At 37.9% G+C, this 17735-nt stretch overlaps 1 protein-coding gene and 2 long non-coding RNA genes across 20 annotated transcripts in view; 2 read left to right on the plus strand and 1 right to left on the minus strand.

Annotated features, from left to right (window-relative positions):
- The window catches only part of MYBPC1 (myosin binding protein C1), a 101598-nt gene that overhangs the window by 19121 nt on the left and 64742 nt on the right, over positions 1-17735 (plus strand). For 10 of the 17 annotated variants that reach the window (XM_032299208.1, XM_032299170.1, XM_032299129.1 and 7 more), the window contains exons 2-6: positions 1098-1133; positions 3721-3762; positions 13615-13653; positions 14526-14561; positions 16223-16333. In XM_032299208.1, the coding sequence (XP_032155099.1) occupies positions 1098-1133; positions 3721-3762; positions 13615-13653; positions 14526-14561; positions 16223-16333 (264 nt within the window). The remainder of the gene's footprint in view (positions 1-1097; positions 1134-3720; positions 3763-13614; positions 13654-14525; positions 14562-16222; positions 16334-17735) is intronic. The other 7 variants (XM_032299223.1, XM_032299219.1, XM_032299232.1 and 4 more) reach the window with 2 other exon arrangements.
- LOC116565569 overlaps positions 1-17735 on the minus strand; it is a 46518-nt gene that overhangs the window by 17949 nt on the left and 10834 nt on the right. The gene's annotated exons all lie outside the window — the stretch shown is intronic.
- On the plus strand, positions 3769-8695 carry LOC116565561. The gene is made up of 2 exons (XR_004275502.1): positions 3769-5366; positions 7435-8695. It is a non-coding gene; the product is annotated as an uncharacterized LOC116565561 (long non-coding RNA).

Below are 17735 nucleotides of genomic sequence, written 5' to 3' on the forward strand. Positions count from 1 at the left end.
AATGTGGAAATCCCATACACTGACAAAGGCTCCCAGGATTCCACAATGTCCCTATAATACAAAAACTTTGCTAGCTCTATATTTTATTTAGTAATCAAGTAGAAAATAATTTTAAAAGTGATCACCTTCATTAACTGCCTCTTCTTGCCCTGGAGATGAAGCAGCTGGTTCATGAGTGGGTGATACTCACGTCACTAATTCCCAGTTCTGAGCATCCACAGAGATTTGGCAGGGGAAATGCTATGCTCTTTGTTCATGGGGATGCCTGTAGCTACTTGGAAATAGTATATTCTTTAACAGAAGTTTCTTTGTCAGACTTTATTGCCAGAGTGTTCTGTAATAACCAGACATCCAAAATCGGGTAAACCAAAACCTCAAAACTAGAGCTTGGAAAATTTTGTGTAAGTGTAGGTGGGAATCTACTCCAAACACATATGCTTCCAGAAATGACTATGAGAAGGCCTAATTCTGTTTCCCAGTGAATTGCACCTTCCTTGTAAAACAACAACAACAAAGTGCTGCAAAGCCAGAGGACTTTGATGCCATCTTGGTTCAGAAAGTGTCCCACGCAGCTGAACAGTGTTGGAGATGCAGGGGTGCTCTTGCTTTCTGGGAAAAGGGGTCTCATTTCTGCACTGACCTTACCTTAGACTCTGTGGGATATGCTCACCATATACTTGCTGCCTACTGTGTTTCACTTCGTCATAACAGTAGTCCTGCCCATATATGATTGGTGTTGCAGCCATTTCTCTAGAGGCAGGAAAACAGGCTCAGCACAGTTAAACGCCCAGGCTGCCTCTGGAGGGGATAATTAAATGGCAAGGACACTCAGATCCCCATTCTACCTTTATCTTTCCATCACTACACCATGCCACCTCCTGGAAATCTATATATAATACCATGCACAAACAGCAGCGTGTCTTGGGCCTTTTGATGCAGCGGGGTGTGTGTGTGTGTATGTGTGTGTGTGAAAGAAAGAGAGGTGTTTTCCCGTTCCATCCCTCTTGTGAGTACACACAGGTGAGATGGGGCTGTGCAAAACAGTTCTTCTCCGTGATAAATGAGCCTAACGCTTCCATGATTCTTTCCATTTCTAGAAAATGAAGTACCAGCCCCAGCCCCGCCCCCAGAAGGTGAGTAAAAACACTGGTTCACACATGTTTGCGCTGCAAATACAGAACATCCATCCCAGCATGATTTGGCCTCCAGGGGTGCTGTGAGCTGTGAGCTTTAACCTAACTTCTACTGAGAAGCTGGATGGTGACCATTGTGATAAGTTGGTAATAACAAAAATAATACATTGTGTTTATACAATCCTCTTATGTTAATCTAATTTGGATGGCACTTCATATATATTAGGGGGAGAAATCTTATGAAACCTTTTAAGTTATGTAGAAGTTATTATGTCCACATTTTACAGTGTGGAGGCTGAGCCTCCATCCAAAAGGCTGAAGAATTTGTGAGGCTATTTCCCATATAATAAAGGTCAAACAAACCCACATCTTCTTTATGAGAGTGGGGAGTGGATCCATCTCTACCCTGGATGATCTGCTGTCCCTTCTCAATTTGAAATATGTCATTATTGAGCACCTCCAGAAGCTCCCTAGGGACTTTCCAGAAAGGTTTGGTGGCCTCTGAGGTTCAATATGGGACCAACTTCTTGAGTTCTTAGTACCATATTGTCCACCAGTGGGCAACAGAAAATGAATACAGAGATCCAGTGAGACCCTTGGCAGGTAGGGCAGTCCCCTGTGACACACAATATGTGAAGCTTGCTTTTATGTCTACATATACCTAAAGAAGAGAAGAAGATTGGAAGACTGAAAGCTCAACATAGCTTAAATTCCCAACATGTCTCTTCAGAGTCATTTATCTGCCAAATAGCCCCAAGAAGGAAGCAACCAAAATCATGTGCATTTTCCTATAAAGACTCCAAAGTGGCCTTTCTCATCCCTCTTTCTCCTTGAAAAGGGTGAGAAACTGTCATCCATTCTATAATTATTCACTAGGTATTTACCCTGTACACAATTCTGACCTAACCCTTCAGAAGGATTCAGAAATACCTACCATATACATATTGATAGCTAGGTGCAAGCATATTATACCAGATGTACTGGGGAACTCTACACAGAAAACATTTTCCTGTATTCAAGTTTGTTTGCAGCCAAGTGGAAACTAGAATACAGCCTGGGGAACAATTAAATAAAATGCAACCACAACATTAAAACATTAGGCAATATTATAAGACCACTATCCCCCACCCCCTCACCAAGCAGTATGTGATTATTTGTGGGTTGCTTAAACTGGCAATGCGATATGAAGCCAGCAGGTCACTGCAGACCTGGTCCAGCTTAGATGAAAGCAGTTGGATAAGGTCTCAGTTTCCAATCATCTTTTCACACAAAAACTGATGAGGCAATTACAAAGCTTTCCTCCCTGGAAGTCATTTTTTCTTTTTTCTTTCTTTTCTTTTTTCTTTTCTTTCTCTTTTTTGAGACAGGGTGTTGCTCTGGAGTGCAGTGGCACCATCACAGCTCACCACAGCCTCAAACTCCTGGGCTCAAGCAGAGAGTGTTTTTCAGGAGGGCAGTTTGAGAAATCTATCTGCTCACAAGAGGCCCTTTGTCTAGCTAAGAATATGTCACACACTCAAACCCTAAAGCGTATAGAAAACTATTACTACGTGCCAAAACGAACAAAACTGGCTCAGAGCCATGTGAGTTCAAACAGGAGCAAGCTCAGATTTATTTCCTTTAGATGTTGATCTTGAAACTAGTGTAGATGTTTGACATTCTTCTTAGGATCTTCCTCTTCTTTGGTATGTTTTCTGTTGGCCTGTAACAAATTTACTTTGACCAGCGTTGAGCACACTGAGAACCTACTACTGGCCATTACAAGCAGAACTTTCCCTTCTGTTTTTCAGATTAGTTGCTGCCACTGACCCTCTATTGTTTCCTTTTTATGCCATATTTCATATTCATTGCACAATATTGACTTCCTCTTTCTCAAATGTCTCCTCCCAAACTCTGCTAAAATTGTCCTTTTTAGTTAACTGAGATTCGAATCTCTATTTATCAGTCCAAAAAAAGAGAATTCATTCTTGAAACAATTCTTTTCTTACATATACCACAAGTCAGATACCATTTGCAGATCTAAATACGATTCCAAACACAGAGAAATGCAAACTAGATGGTCTCAACTGATAGAATCTGATGTTACTCCTCTTGTTTTGCATTTATTGCCACTAAACCCAATCCAGAAGATTCACATGGACACTGAAACGTTTTATTTGAAACAACGTATACTGCACACAATTACATATTTAGAATCATTACGTGGGGCAAACTGACTTTTCTTTGAAAAGTCAGTCCCTTGTTGAGGTCTAAAATAAAGTGGCTCACATTTTTTTGCTCAATTCTACTCCCGCATGTTATATAACATGATCCAAGCATAGCGGGGTGCATTTTAACAAAATCTGTATTGAGTGTTCTTATGTGTGCTTTTCCGAAAATGATCAGATTGTTTTTCACTAAAAGTTTAGTGTGACTCTAAATTATAATTTCTAAACTTATAATTCATGTAGAGCACGAGTATTCAGTATCATTTATGACCTGTTCTGTTGTTGTTTATTCCTTCCATCCCCCTCTCCACCTCATTGCTCATCACACAATAAAATGCTTTAAGACACTTTTAAAAAATATGCTTGTACTTTCTACACAGAACCAAGTAAAGAGAAGGAGGCCGGAACTACACCAGCAAAAGGTGAGTTGGAGGGAGGGAGAATGAGGCTGAATTCAACAAAATTAGAAGCAGAAAGAGGTCAGTAATGATGCCATGGTGGCCCCATAGAATATCTTTCATCAATGTGGTTTAGAGTTCCGCCTTTGCATCTTATCTGCAAGACCAGTATAATGACAAATGGTGTGTTGCTAAGTTTCCATTACATGTATTTCTAAAAGAAAAACAACAATGATAAAAATATCACAAGCACTTGTTGAGATGCCAGAAAACTAATTGGTAGTTTCCAAGTTTCAATGTGCATGCTAAGAAAAAGACGTGTTTGTTGTCTTCTTGGGAGTATATTAATTGGGAAAATTATCTGAATTAACTAGATTTTTATTTAAATGGAATGTTTTCATGTTATTGCGTGAACTGTTCCAGGTTTCACTAGTAATTTTAAAGGTTAGCATCTCACTTTGTAACACTGACTATGTATTCGTGTAGATTTGTGTAATGATTTACACAGATTCACAGTATAACATTAAGCAAACGTTATGTTGCTCCTTCTTGAATTGGAAACTAATTTATTCCTGTAATATTATCTTGTTTTTACTTTATATGGAGATAGTCTCATTTTAGAAAACAATCTTGCTCATATGCTTCTGTTACTCCATGAAATACTAATTCCTTTGTCTCACCATGGAGGAAATGATTATCATTTCTCATCTGTCTTAATCTAAGGAGCATTAGTCTTCTACAGGGGGAAGTTTTCATGAAGGTGGATTAGACAGTTTTGCCTTATATGTTTGTACTGCCATTTTAAAAGTAAATCTTTTATTTGCATAATGAATAACAAAGTCTAAATTTTGGAATCATTATTTTCTGACTGCAACAAGAAGTTTCTCTTTTTCCTGGACACTGCTCAAAAGCATGTTAAGTATCTCTCTGTTCTTGCTGTATCATATTTATCATATTTCATTATCTAATTTCTATGATATTCTTGTCTCCTATACATTAGTAAAATACTTTTTTTCTTTCTTGCAGTACATTGGATTACTTTTCTTCAGCTAACTATGCTCTCATAATGAATGCATAATGTTAGTATACTCTGTCCTTGACCTTCAGTGGCTCCCATGGAGAGTAACATGAATACTAATCCTGGCCACGTGGGCCACAGTTTGAAGGTTATTTACTTATGGAATGCAGACAGTGCAACCTCCTAGAACTCCTTCCATGGGATGGTTTCAAGGAGGTTTGGACATCCTGGCTGAAATTATTGTAACATTATTCTCTACAAAGCCATGGCATACACCTCTGTTTCTAAATTTGGAAAGTTGTTTGGGCCAGGCTGCAAGGCTCAACAAACAGAGCAAATGATGTAATCCCAGAGGGCAAGCTGTCAAAGTTTAAACAAAGTCGGTGCCTGACCCTTAATCTGAAAAGTCACCATATTATACTTGTATGTTTAAATGAGAAAATGCCTTTCCTTAAAGCCAACCAACCAACCAATAAAAACTCTTTTATTTATGGAGAATACAGCATGAAAGAGCAAGGCTAGATGACACGGGCATTTTGAAATTAGTAGCATTTTTCTGACATTTGCAGAAGACAAGCAAGACCATGATCACATGCAGTCACATGACCAGGTACATAAACTGCCACGTGTGTGTGTGTGTGTATGTACATATATAGGCAAATACCTGTATATGTATGTATTCGTCTTACATGCCTAGGAAGCAAATCAATTCAGGATAGAAAGTCACATCCCTAAATAAAGAAGGTAAATGGATGGAAGTTTATTATAAATATACAGTCCTCTTCAACTATTACCCACTTTCATCAAGGACAGAGAAATTGCAAATAAAATACTTAAGCAAAAAGTAGACATAATAATTACTTCTACATGTCTATTCCTGGTTGAGAAAGGAGCCCTGCACAGGCATAAACAGGATTGATGGGTGCAACCTGCTTTTTTTCCAGCATGAACGAGAACTCCCCTGCTCTCCCTTCCTCCTCCAGCTGCCAGTGTATCTAATTTTTTTTAATCATTCAATTCAGGTTTCACTCCTTTGTACAGCTTTCCCCTGACCATCCTGGCTCACTTTTAACTCCTCTTCTTTCTCCTGATTTTTCTTGGACCTATTGCCTCCTTCATTTAATCATTCGTGTCTCCATGTAATCATACATTAATGGTTGACTCCTTTCCCTAACAGGTTGTAAGCTTCTTGACATTGGCCCCCTTATCTTATTCCCTCCAGCATCTGGCAGAGAGCTGCACATAGTAATCACCTAATAAATACTTGCAAAATGAATGAGCAGTCGAATGGCTTACCTGGTGACCATTCAGTGGTAATCTGGATAGATTTTTTTTTTTTTTCCATTCAACATGTGTGCTGGGTAGGATGAACATCCTATGTACATTCTTAGTCACTGAGGGTCTGGAATGAGGCACTGCTGCAGAACAGATGGATGATTTCCATTGTAAGACCAACTTGCCTAAAGCTACTGAAAATGGTCATGCCTGGATTTTAGTACATTTTCAGCACTTTAACTGGTCTTCTATTTAATTAGTTGACATATATTCAATTAATTGCTCCAAATCTGTCACTATTAGGAATATTATTCGTTGCAATACAGACTTAACATCATTCCCAGATTTATTGAATCATTCTGCAACAGCTTAGAAAAATGTTTTTTGAAGCCACAGAGAGTTGTTTGATTCTGATATTAATCTTAGAAGTAGTGTTTGTGGTTAGATTTGCTGACTTTTTCAGATTTACTAAAAGTCTCTGTCTGGAAAGCAGCCTATTTCCCAGAAAAGGGTTTTATTATTGTTTGTTTGCTTGCTTGCTTGTTTGCATGTGGCTATGTATCCAGCTATCCTGTTCCTTAATACTGACCACTTTGTCCTGGGACCTGGGCAAAGTCTCCTGAAACTGAAACAAGAGAGATGACAATAAAGAAATGTGTTTAGCCAAACAGCAATAGCAGAAATTAGATGTGCAAATCCCCTTCAGGGTTATCATACTAGGAGGCAATGCCCTTATAAAAATAATGCTGCTCTGGCTTAGAATTCTTTCACAATAATTACAGGTAGCAAATCAATGGAATGCTAAGTATAGGTTCTTTTCTGTATGTTCAGTGGGGTCAAAGATCCACCTTTTATTGTAGCACATATTTATTCAGCAAGATTTGCTGAGTGTTGGTTACATGCCAGGCACAGATCTGGGCACTCGGTCCTCCTGGAGCCAAGTTACACTTTAGGGGGAAGAACAACCATCAACAGAGGAAGGCGGATTTCAGTTTTGGAAGCAGACAGGAGTCACAGAGGGCCATGTGTAGAGAATAACGTGGGTGATCAAGTGGGATCATACTTTTTTTTCCATCAACTAAGATCCAACATCCTATGTCTGAACATAGGGTAATTAGAGTCGGTTTCTGCCGTGCCTCAACAGCTAGCCCCATGGAAAGCTCCGAAACTGGTTCTGTGGCTGGTCTCAAAAGTGACAGCAACATTAGAAACAGAGACCACTTTAAAGACCAGTACTCATTTCCATGCCTAAGTACTGATATATATATTTTTTACATTGTATTAGCTTAGAGTCTATATCTTTTTTTTTTTTTTGTAAGCTCAGTTGGTAAAGGTACTGACTTTTTTATTACTGCTTTTGGTAATCACTAAAAAGTAAATAAAAACTTATTTTCTTTTCCCAGGCATTCACCATATAAACTATCGTGAATGAACCCTATGTGTATTAAATATCTCACATAACCTGAGATGAAGTCTTCCTTTTGTATGAATGTGATTGGCAGATGAGGAAGTGAATCAGCAGCAGCTCCAACACACTTTCTCCTGAATGATGTGATTTTAAGTTAAAAGAATGTTTTTTAAAAAATTTAGGTTCTTTCACATCTGCAATAATATTACCCTGGCGCTTTTTACTAGCATGCTAAAATATTTTTGTACAATTTACCTTTAGGTGTCATACAATCAGCCATCTACTAAAATTTCTCCAGGCTTGATCTATATATTCTAATTACATCACTTCTTTGTAATGAACTTTGTTAAAAACTAGTATCACCACACTTTTCAATTCGAAGACACAGCCACTATGAGGCAAGATTGATTTAATAGATTTTGGGAAGAAAAATTCATTAAATGTACCTATTTATTGTAGGATAAATCATGATTTTCTAAGCATCAAAGTGTGCAGGCATGTATCATCTCATTAAGGAAATGCAATGAATTAACCGAATGCCTCAAAACATAATGAATTAATGTTAGCTATTGTTATTGTCTCCCATATTTTATTGCTGTTGTTATTTTGGTCACAAACACCAGTATGTACTACAACTGATTACTCTGCTTGAGGAATTCGTGAATTTCTCTCAATCAAACAAGGTATTGTATCAGCATTTAACTGTTTCTTTACAAGTCACATATATTTGAATTTTATAAGCTTTTGATCTTTATTCTTAAATCTCAACAATTGTCTCCAGTTCATATTGCTTAAATAATTTTAAAAGGCAATTTAAAATCAGCCATAGGTAGGAGTTATTTTATGCTCAAGAGAGTTTGGATAATTACAAGAATTTACACATTCTACTATCTCTGGAGCTTTTTATTCAGTTACAAGTCTGTCACTCTCATTCTGAAGTATTTATGTATACTCCCTTAAAATCCCAGGCTTGTAATATAAGACTGGGTTCTTTCTCTACTTTCTAGGAGTTCTTCTCTGGGAACTTCAGTTGTTTAAATAATCATTTTTATGGTCTTACAAATGCTATTTTCCCATGACTTACAGATGAATAAAATTCTGCTTTGGTAAATTGCTCTTCTAGGTAGCTAGGGGAGATAGCCCTGCTGCTCTGAGTCTGTGGTTTCCCTGTATATCATATTCCAAAAAGTCAAAATCTGATGTTTATGTATTCATCATCACCACTTTTAAATAGAAAAACAATGAAATATGACTTACATATTATATTTTTTGTTTTGTTTGAAAATGTTGTTTGTAAGATGCTATGTCTTTCATATATATATTGTTGAACTGGACACAACCAGAAAGATCTGGATATTTCATTTGCCTCCTAGCAATAGAACCTAGTTTCTACGGCAAATAAGAACAACTAAACATTTCGGTCTCATCGAACTCAACCAAATCCAACAAGGCAATTTTTTGAGAATTTAAGGTCAGAATCCCAACATCTTAACTACATTTCCTAATCTGAAAAAAAGTGCCAGGACCGAAGCAACTTTTAAAAGAAAGGAAACTGACTAGGCGAAATGGCTCATGCCTGTAATCCCAGCATTTGGGGAAGGCAGAGGCGGGCAGATCACTTGAGCTCAGGAGTTTGAGACCAGCTTGGCCAACACGGTGAAACACCATCTCTACTAAAAATACAAAAATTAGCCGAGCGTGGTGGCAAGCACCTGTATTTCCAGCTACTTGGGAGACTGAGGCAGAATTGCTTGAACCTGGGAGGCAGAGGTTGCAGTGAGCCAAGATGGCGCCACTGCACTCCAGCCTGGGCGACAGAGCTAGACTCCATCTAAAAAAGAAGTAATTAATTAATAAAAATAAAAGAAAGGAAACAGTAAACTTTGCTCATGTTATGTTTTCTAGCACTTTCTCAAATTCAAAAATTTATGTGCAATAAGTCAAAGCTTGCCAACTGAAAAGTCATTGCTCTTTGCAATTACTGCTGGGTGATCTAGAGGAAGACTTTCATGATACTGTGAAACACTGCATTAATATGTGTTCCTTTGTAGTCTAAAATGATTGTGCATGTCTTCCAAATAGTCTTAACATTTAGTAGACTTTAAAACTACTCACCTTTCAAATTTTTGCTGAAAAAACATTGCTGGCTGGGCGTGGTACCTTCTCAAGCCTATAATCCCAGCTTTGGGAAGCTGAGGCAGGAGGATTGCTTGAGCTCAGGAGTTTGAGACCAACCTGGCCAATATGGTGAAACTCTATTTCTACGAAAAATACAAAAATTAGCCAGGTGTGGTTGCACATGTCCATAGTCCCAGCTACTCAGGAGGCTGAGACACGAAAATTGCTTGAACCTGGGAGGTAGAGGTTTCAGTGAGGTGAGATTGCACCACTGCACTACAGCCTGGGCAATAGATTGAGACTCTGTCTAAAAAAAAACAAACAAAAAAACCCAGAGTGCCATTATTACATATTCTATGCATGTAATGAACCATCACATGTACCTCATAAATATATACAAATATTACTATGTATCAATCAATTTTTTAAAAACAAGATTGGCATTAGGAGAAATGCCTAATGTAGATGATGGGCTGATGGATGCAGCCAAGCACCACGGCATATGCATACCTAAATAACAAACCTGCCCGTTCCACACATGTACCCCAGAACTTAAAGTATAAGAATAATTTAAAAAATTAAAAACAGAACTAAAAAAAAAAAGACAAATTTCCTTCACTTTAGTTTCATACTTTCAGAAGTATGTGAATACTCTTCTCAGTCATTTTGTGTTCTAGATCATTGACTCAAGGTTTCATTATGCTCTGCGCACGAACAAAAAGTAAACCACCACAAAACCTTTGTAAAGTGTTCATTCGACCCAAAATGTTTCAAGCTTATAGTTTACATATAATAAAGAAAGCTCCTTTCGAGGATATGATTGAATTTTAACTTCATTTCTGTTAATTCTTACAGGACTTTAAATCAAGATTCTTATATACTTCAGTAAGTAAAAGCCTTTGAATAGGTGACAAGAATAAAGTACTAAATACTGAATTAAACTTATGGCAAATAATAATATAGGAAAATTACAACGTATTTTATTTTTGATAATGTAAAATTTTAAATATTTCACAGTCTTCTGAAATACAGAATTCTTTAATAGCTCAGAAATACCTATGCTGCGCAAATGCACAATTTTGTGGAATGTGAATATATCTACATTATTTCAGAAGAAAAAAATTCAAAGTGAACTAAGTTTTGGAGGTGCTAATGACCATATCATTTCTTATCACCCCCATTTCCAGAACATATTATTTGCACATTCAGAGCTTTCAGATGTCCTGCAGTAAACATGAACACAAAACAGTAATATACAAGCATTTAACTCCAGCCTAACATTTTTCAAGCCTTTTTGACCACAGAGAGCTTCCTGTTAAGAATCTAAAATCCCACATTACCCAGGGAATCACCAATTGGATTCTGAAGTAATGATATTAATATATTATATTAATATATTATAAATATATAACAGTTATTTTATTTAAAAGTAATAAAACGTATCCCTGGGCCAGGCGCTGTGGCTCACGCCTGTAATCCCAGCACTTTGGGAGGCTAAGGTGGATGGATCACAAGGTCAGGAGTTCGAGACCAGCCTGGCAAAGATGGTGAAACCCCATCTCTACTAAAAATACAAAAATTAGCCAGGTGCAGTGGCGGGTGCCTGCAATCCCAGCTACTTGGGAGGCTAAGGCAGGAGAATCGCTTGAACCCGGGAGGCGGAGGTTGCAGTGAGCTGAGATCACACCACTGTACTCTAGCCTGGGTGACAGGGCACAACTCTGTCTTACAAAAAAAAAAAGAAAGAAAAAAAAACCATGTCTCTGTTTGACAATTTGGGACAAAACATTTCAGGCCAGTAGGTAATACTTGTAGTAAATATTCTAACAGATTATACTTAAATGTACTATTTTACATTTTTGTCAGTTTTTCTTTAAAGCACTTTTTAACATTCCTGTGCATGTGTTTTGTGTATCCTATTTTGTACAGTCAAATACATTTACATTTTGAAATCCACATTCTAGTTTGCTTTTGTTTTTCTTTTTAGAGTCAGGGTCTTATTGTGTCATCGAGGCTGGAGTACAGTGGCATGATCATGGCTCACTGCAGCCTCCAACTCCTTGACTCAAGTAACCCTTTGGCCTCAGCTTCCCAAGTGGTTGAGACTACAGGCACACACCACCAAGCCTGGCTAATTTAAAAGATTATAATTATTATTATTTTACAGAGAGAGTCTTGTTATTTTGCCCAGGCTGTAAATTCACAAATATTCTATTTTAAGTATAAAGATTTTATTATTTATAAAAACACTAGTTTATGCTTTGGGAAGGGCAGAGAAGAGGTTCAGATAACACCAAATGCCTCTTTAAGGATGTAAAATGTGAACTTTGACTGTTCACAGACCTCAGTGATGTGAGCACTGCTGCTCAGGAGTAACAAGTTGCTAAAATGCAGACGGGATGGGTGGTATTTCTTGCTTCTCATGATGAATGTTTCTGTATGTTAATGACTTGTTGGGTAATTATTAAGGTACTAGAACTGATAAATGTGTACAGGGTCCTTTGCAATAAAGCTGGTTATGACTTGATCCAGGTGTTTAACATTTGGGGTTGTTAAGTCTGACCATACATCACTGTGATAGAATGTGGCCTTTTTCAAGGATGAAGATACAAGTCTTAACTACCTTATAGTTAAGTCTTACCTTAACTATAAGGTAACTTATAGTTTCCATAAAAAAATTTTAAAAATTTAAAAAAAGTAAACCTGGCACTATAGAATATACTGTGTGCATTTATAATAGCTGTTTTATATATTGCAGTGTTAACATTTTAAAATTAAATGTTTTACATTCACAAATGATGGGGAGTCTTATCATTAAGGTGTGTGTAATTTAGAGTCCAGCTGGTTTTATTCTAACTGGACTGCACTTGTTTTCATAGTGGTAAAATGCTATGCACATTTATACCTTGCATAAGTCCTCATTCTACCACATATGAACTAACTCTCTAGCTGAGAATACAAACACTAACTGGGGAGATAGGGCTGTAGCATAAAATACAAGTTATTCAAACCAGCATCATCTGTTACTCATATTCTTATTTAGTTAGCACAGCTTTTCATTGTGTCGTGGTTGATCTCATAACTAGGTTGAGTTTTCCTCCTCTGCTAACAGGAAACAAGAACTAACGCTGAAGTTCTTTTTCTTATGGCATTTGTATTATGAAAAGCACAAAGCTCCTGTCCACTGAACTTTTGCCAATTAAGACAGTGTTGGGTTAGGTTGCATCTGGTTACTGTCCTGTAAAAATCACTTTTATAGAGATAGTGTTCCAAGCAGTTTTAAAATTTATCCTTCTACTGAAGTTTTTAGGTCAATTATGTATGCTGACTAAATTTACAAATAAATTTGTTTATCCAAAATAAATAAATCAAACGTGAACTTTGAAGTTCAGATGTTTTCCAAAGGGGAAATATTCTGCACACAAACACTAAAAGACATATTTTGAATTTCACAAATGCACATGGGTAAATATTAATAATACAGCATTGTCCAACACCAATATTATGTCGAAAAAAATGCTTATAAAGTTAATTGGTTTATATTAATTTATCTTGACTTTTGTTTCTTAGACACTGAAGAGCAATTAATCACGAGGTTTTCTGGGTGGAAATGAGTTCTCAGACAGTACATATATTGGCTTTTATGTCTGTGTCCAAATGAATGTGATATATGAATAATGTCTGTCATTCACCGTCATTCACAGTTACAAAATCAGGACTTGAAAACCACCTCCATTATTGATTTCATCAAGGTTTGATTTTTAGCATTCATTTTTTCCTGACCTACAGTCACATAAAACACTTGCAGTGTTCCATTTTTAAATCTACGCTTCCATTTGGATTACATTACTCTCTCAACTTTTTATTTATTTATTTTTCTTTCTTTGCCTGAAATACTCAGGTTTAACTTTTCAGGTACCAAGTCTTCTCAGGCTTGCTCAGCAGTTGAAAGTGTATTGTGTGGTTTCTCCTCTTCTTTTTCAGATTTCTCTTTTCTCAGGTTACTTGGGATGAAGTCCTTTACTCCTTGACTTTTTACTCCTATTTCTTGTTTCAGATGAAGAGGAAGTCTCCCCGCCTAGCGCCTTGCCTCCAGGTTAGGATAATTTCTACCCTTTTCCCTGCTTTTAAATTATTCATTGACAGTAAAGGAAAAGAAAAGGCAGAGAGCCTCCTCACTGAGTCAGCACACAGAGCAGGGGAACCAGGTTTTGCCTGTGCTGGCACCAAGAAGGAAATGTTGGCTTTAATGACAGGTTTTTGTTTTACATGAGAAACTTCTTAGAGACATTCTTTGAGAAATAAATAAGACTGGTAAATCTTGGGTATAAATGCTAGTAGTCAACACATTTGTCTTCCATTTCTCACTCTATAACCACCCTTTTCCGCTGTTCTTTAAACTTAGATATTTGGATTTCTTTTCTTTTCTTTTTCTTTCTTTCTTTTTTTTTTTTTTTTGAGACTGAGTCTCACTCTGTTGCCCAGGCTGGAGTGCAGTGGTGTGATCTCGGCTCACTGCCACCTGCACCTCCCAAGTTCAAGCGATTCTTGTGCCTCAGCCTCCAGAGTAGCTAGGATTACAGGCGCACGCCACCATGATAGGCTAATTTTTATATTTTTAGCAGAGACATGGTTTCACCATGTTGGCCAGGCTGGTCTTGAGCTCCTGACCTCAAGTGATCCACCTGCCTTGGGTTCCCAAAGTGCTGGGATTACATGCATGAGCCACCATGCCTGGCTGGGATTTTTTAATGTTTCTATCATTTTAAAATAAGACATATACTTTTATAGATGCTTTCATAGTTGGAGCTCTACTGATTTTCCATCCAAGCCAACTTATAGGGGTTTTTTTCCTTCCTATCACCAAAGGAGACAGGGTTTAGGGGAATCCAAGAAGGTTGAAGTCAGCACTCAATTTTCATCACTTTTCTACCCCTCTATATCACCCAAATTACACTTTCCTTTCAGGTTTGGGTAGTCGGGCTCTGGAAAGAAAAGATTCAGGTGAGCACAAGCCCAGACAAGGCATCCTGACCTCATCCTAATACAATCACTAATGACCTCATTTCTTGAAGCTGTATTGACTCTAATCCTTGTCTTACTCAGTTTGCAGTTTTTATAGCAATCTTTCATTACGTTTCCTCTTGCAAGAAAACTAATGTATTGAGAAACAATTAATTTTGCATGATATACACTCATTCAAGGATCTAGCCACATAGACCACAGGTTTGTTCTATCATTTTTAATAATTAGCAAATACACAGAGCTCAATCTTCATAACTTTGAGTGCCAAAGTAAGATGATAATTCACATTCTTATAGAACTTTACATACAGATAATAAAACACTTTCAAATGCATCCTGTCAGCCGTAGCTCCTGTTCTGTGAAGTTATTCATTCATTCAACAAATTTTCACTGAGGACCTAATATGATCCTATAATGGGCCTCTTATGGCCAACCACTCCTAGAGGCACTGCAGGTATAGACGTGAACAAAACAATAGAAACACTTAACCTCACGTTGTAAATGTGAAAGATCACTTTTGTTCCTATTAATATCACAAACACAAAGAACATAAAATTTTAACATTAACTTGGGTGTTTAAAAATGTGTGATCATATTACTATGATAGTCACATGATTGTGAAAATGTTTAACTTCATTGTGAAAATGATGGTCAACTACAGATAGAAATATCAAGTATGACTGACACATGAAAAATAAGATAATTAAATGTGCATTTTCCTTCTTTTCAAGAAACATTAACAGGCAGAGAGTTGGCAACCTACGCATTTGCTTTTCCAGCTATTAAGTGGCTGAACCTGAACACTGCATTCGGCTCAGAGACAGGGGAAATATCTACAGTTCTCTCTGCTATCCTAGAATTGGAATTGACTGTAGAGTAAACCAAGCACCAGAGTGCAAACTAGAAGATGCAAAAGAAACTCTATTTCCAGCTTGTCTCGCTTCATGGGAAAGCCTCAAACAGTTTCTTTTTCTTTCCAGTTCTCTGTTTGGTTTGGTTTGGTTTTTTTCCCCTTGCAGCACAATGCTAGTATCCTTGCAATTTGTACCACAGGTCATGATCTGTTTCTTCCTTGTCAAACAATGGCCACATCTGTAGAACCCTAATAAAACTCTCTCACAAAAGCAAGGAATCTAGAAATACCAGGCCAGGCTTGGCTCTCTGACCCTTGTCAGACAGTTTACCCCCCAGTGGACCCATCCCTTTAGTCTTTTCCCATGTAGTTGTATCGATGTGGCCTTATCGATGTGACACCTTTTCTTGGTGTCACCTAGAAAAACACCAAGAGTACTGCTTTAATACACTGACCGCCATTGTTTACCTGTTAAGGGACAGGCAGGGTGGAGAAACAAAGGAACTATGGCCACCAACAAAGAGAGAATAACAGCTTACTTAGAAAATTCCACTATTGCTAGGAATTACAAAATGCTCTTTGCCCCATGATGGAATAGATACCCCTGTAAGAATGGGAATCAGTTCTCCTCTACTGATGGCTGCTGGGGGTGGAAAGAATGACGTTGTATTTATCTGGGTTTAATAGACCAAAAAAAGCTACAGCGTTGGTGAGAACAAATCCAGGTAAGACTGCCTAAGAAGAGCCTGGCCCTGAAATGATCCTTTTCCTCCTTTCTGCTCATCAGAATGGTCCCTTGGCGAATCACCTGCTGGGGAGGAACAAGACAAGCAGAATGCCAACTCCCAAGTGTCTGTCTTGTTTGTTGAAAAACCTCAAGGAGGAACAGTGAAAGTTGGTGAGTGCACAGCATTCAATCCTACCTTTTTTAAAAAATTAAAGTGAGCCGGGCATGGTGCCTCCTTCCTGTAATCCCAGCACTTTAGGAGGCCAAGGCAGGCACATCACTTGAGCTCAGGAGTTCGAGACCAGCCTGGCCAACATGGTGAAACCCAGTCTCTACTAAAAAGACAAAAATTAGCCGGGTGTGATGGCAGATGCCTGTAATCTCAGCTACTTGAGAGGTGGAAGTTGCAGTGAACTGACGTTACACCACGGTACTCCAGCTTGGGCAACAGAGCAAGACTCTGTCTCAAAAAAAAAAAAAAAAAATTGAGTTGAAATTCACTTATAACATTAAGCATTTTAAAGTAAACAATTCAGTGGCTATTAGTACATTTACAATGTTGTACACCCACCACTTCTATCTACTTCTAAAACATTTTCATCCCCCAAAAGACCCTATATCCCATTAAGCAGTTATTCCTTATTGCCCTCTCCCCCCAAGCCCTGGCAACCATTAATCTGCTTTGTCTCTCTGGATATTTCATATCAATGGAACCAGACAATGCAAGACCTTTTGTGTCTGGCTTCTTTCACTTAACCTAATGTTTCCAAAGTTCATCCACATTGTAGCATGTATCAGTACTTCATTCCTTTTCATGGCTAGATAATATTCTACTCTTTACAACCTGAAAAGATGAGTGACAGCTATGATTTCAGTAACCTTCAGCACATAGGAGTCCACTGCCTGGACTCCAGAGCCAGGTGGCTTGGGTTCCAATCTTCCTGCTAACTACTGCCTTTAGAAAGACAGTTTAACCTCTTCATGCCTCAGTTTCCCCATCTGGAAAATGGTGACAACAATGACCTAGCTGTGAAGTACTTTGAACAGTGCCTGACATACCATAATGCTCTGAGCCAGCGTCTGCTGTCATTATCACAACTCACTCCATAAGGTGATTCCAAATCTATACACATGCTAGGTCATAGTTCATAATATCTGAGACAGCTGATCAGACAAATAGTCCAACTCTTCAAATATTCAAATTAAAAAATATTGATTATATACCTCCTGTTTTAGGCACCGAGTAAAACATGTGAGCACTCAGAATTTACAGTCTGAGAGGAGCAGACAAAAAAATTAAACAAATAGTCACAAATGCCAAGTGCTATGACGGAAGGATGATGAGCTGGAGGAGGACGTGAGGGCTGAAAAATTTTAACCAATACATCTCTATAAGGGATACAGTATGATCTGAACTAGTCTTTGACGCTTATCAATATTGTGCAAATGAGTACATGGCTAACTATATTCCAGAATTACTTCTTTCCAGGCTAGAATGTCAAAATACACTGCATGTGAACGGAAATGTTGGTTCCCTTTGTGTTCCTATAAGACACTGAAATGCTGGGCTGGC

The sequence above is a fragment of the Sapajus apella genome, unplaced genomic scaffold, assembly GCF_009761245.1.
Source record: "Sapajus apella isolate SASKATOON/1434 unplaced genomic scaffold, GSC_monkey_1.0 scaffold2, whole genome shotgun sequence".
NCBI lineage: Eukaryota > Metazoa > Chordata > Mammalia > Primates > Cebidae > Sapajus > Sapajus apella.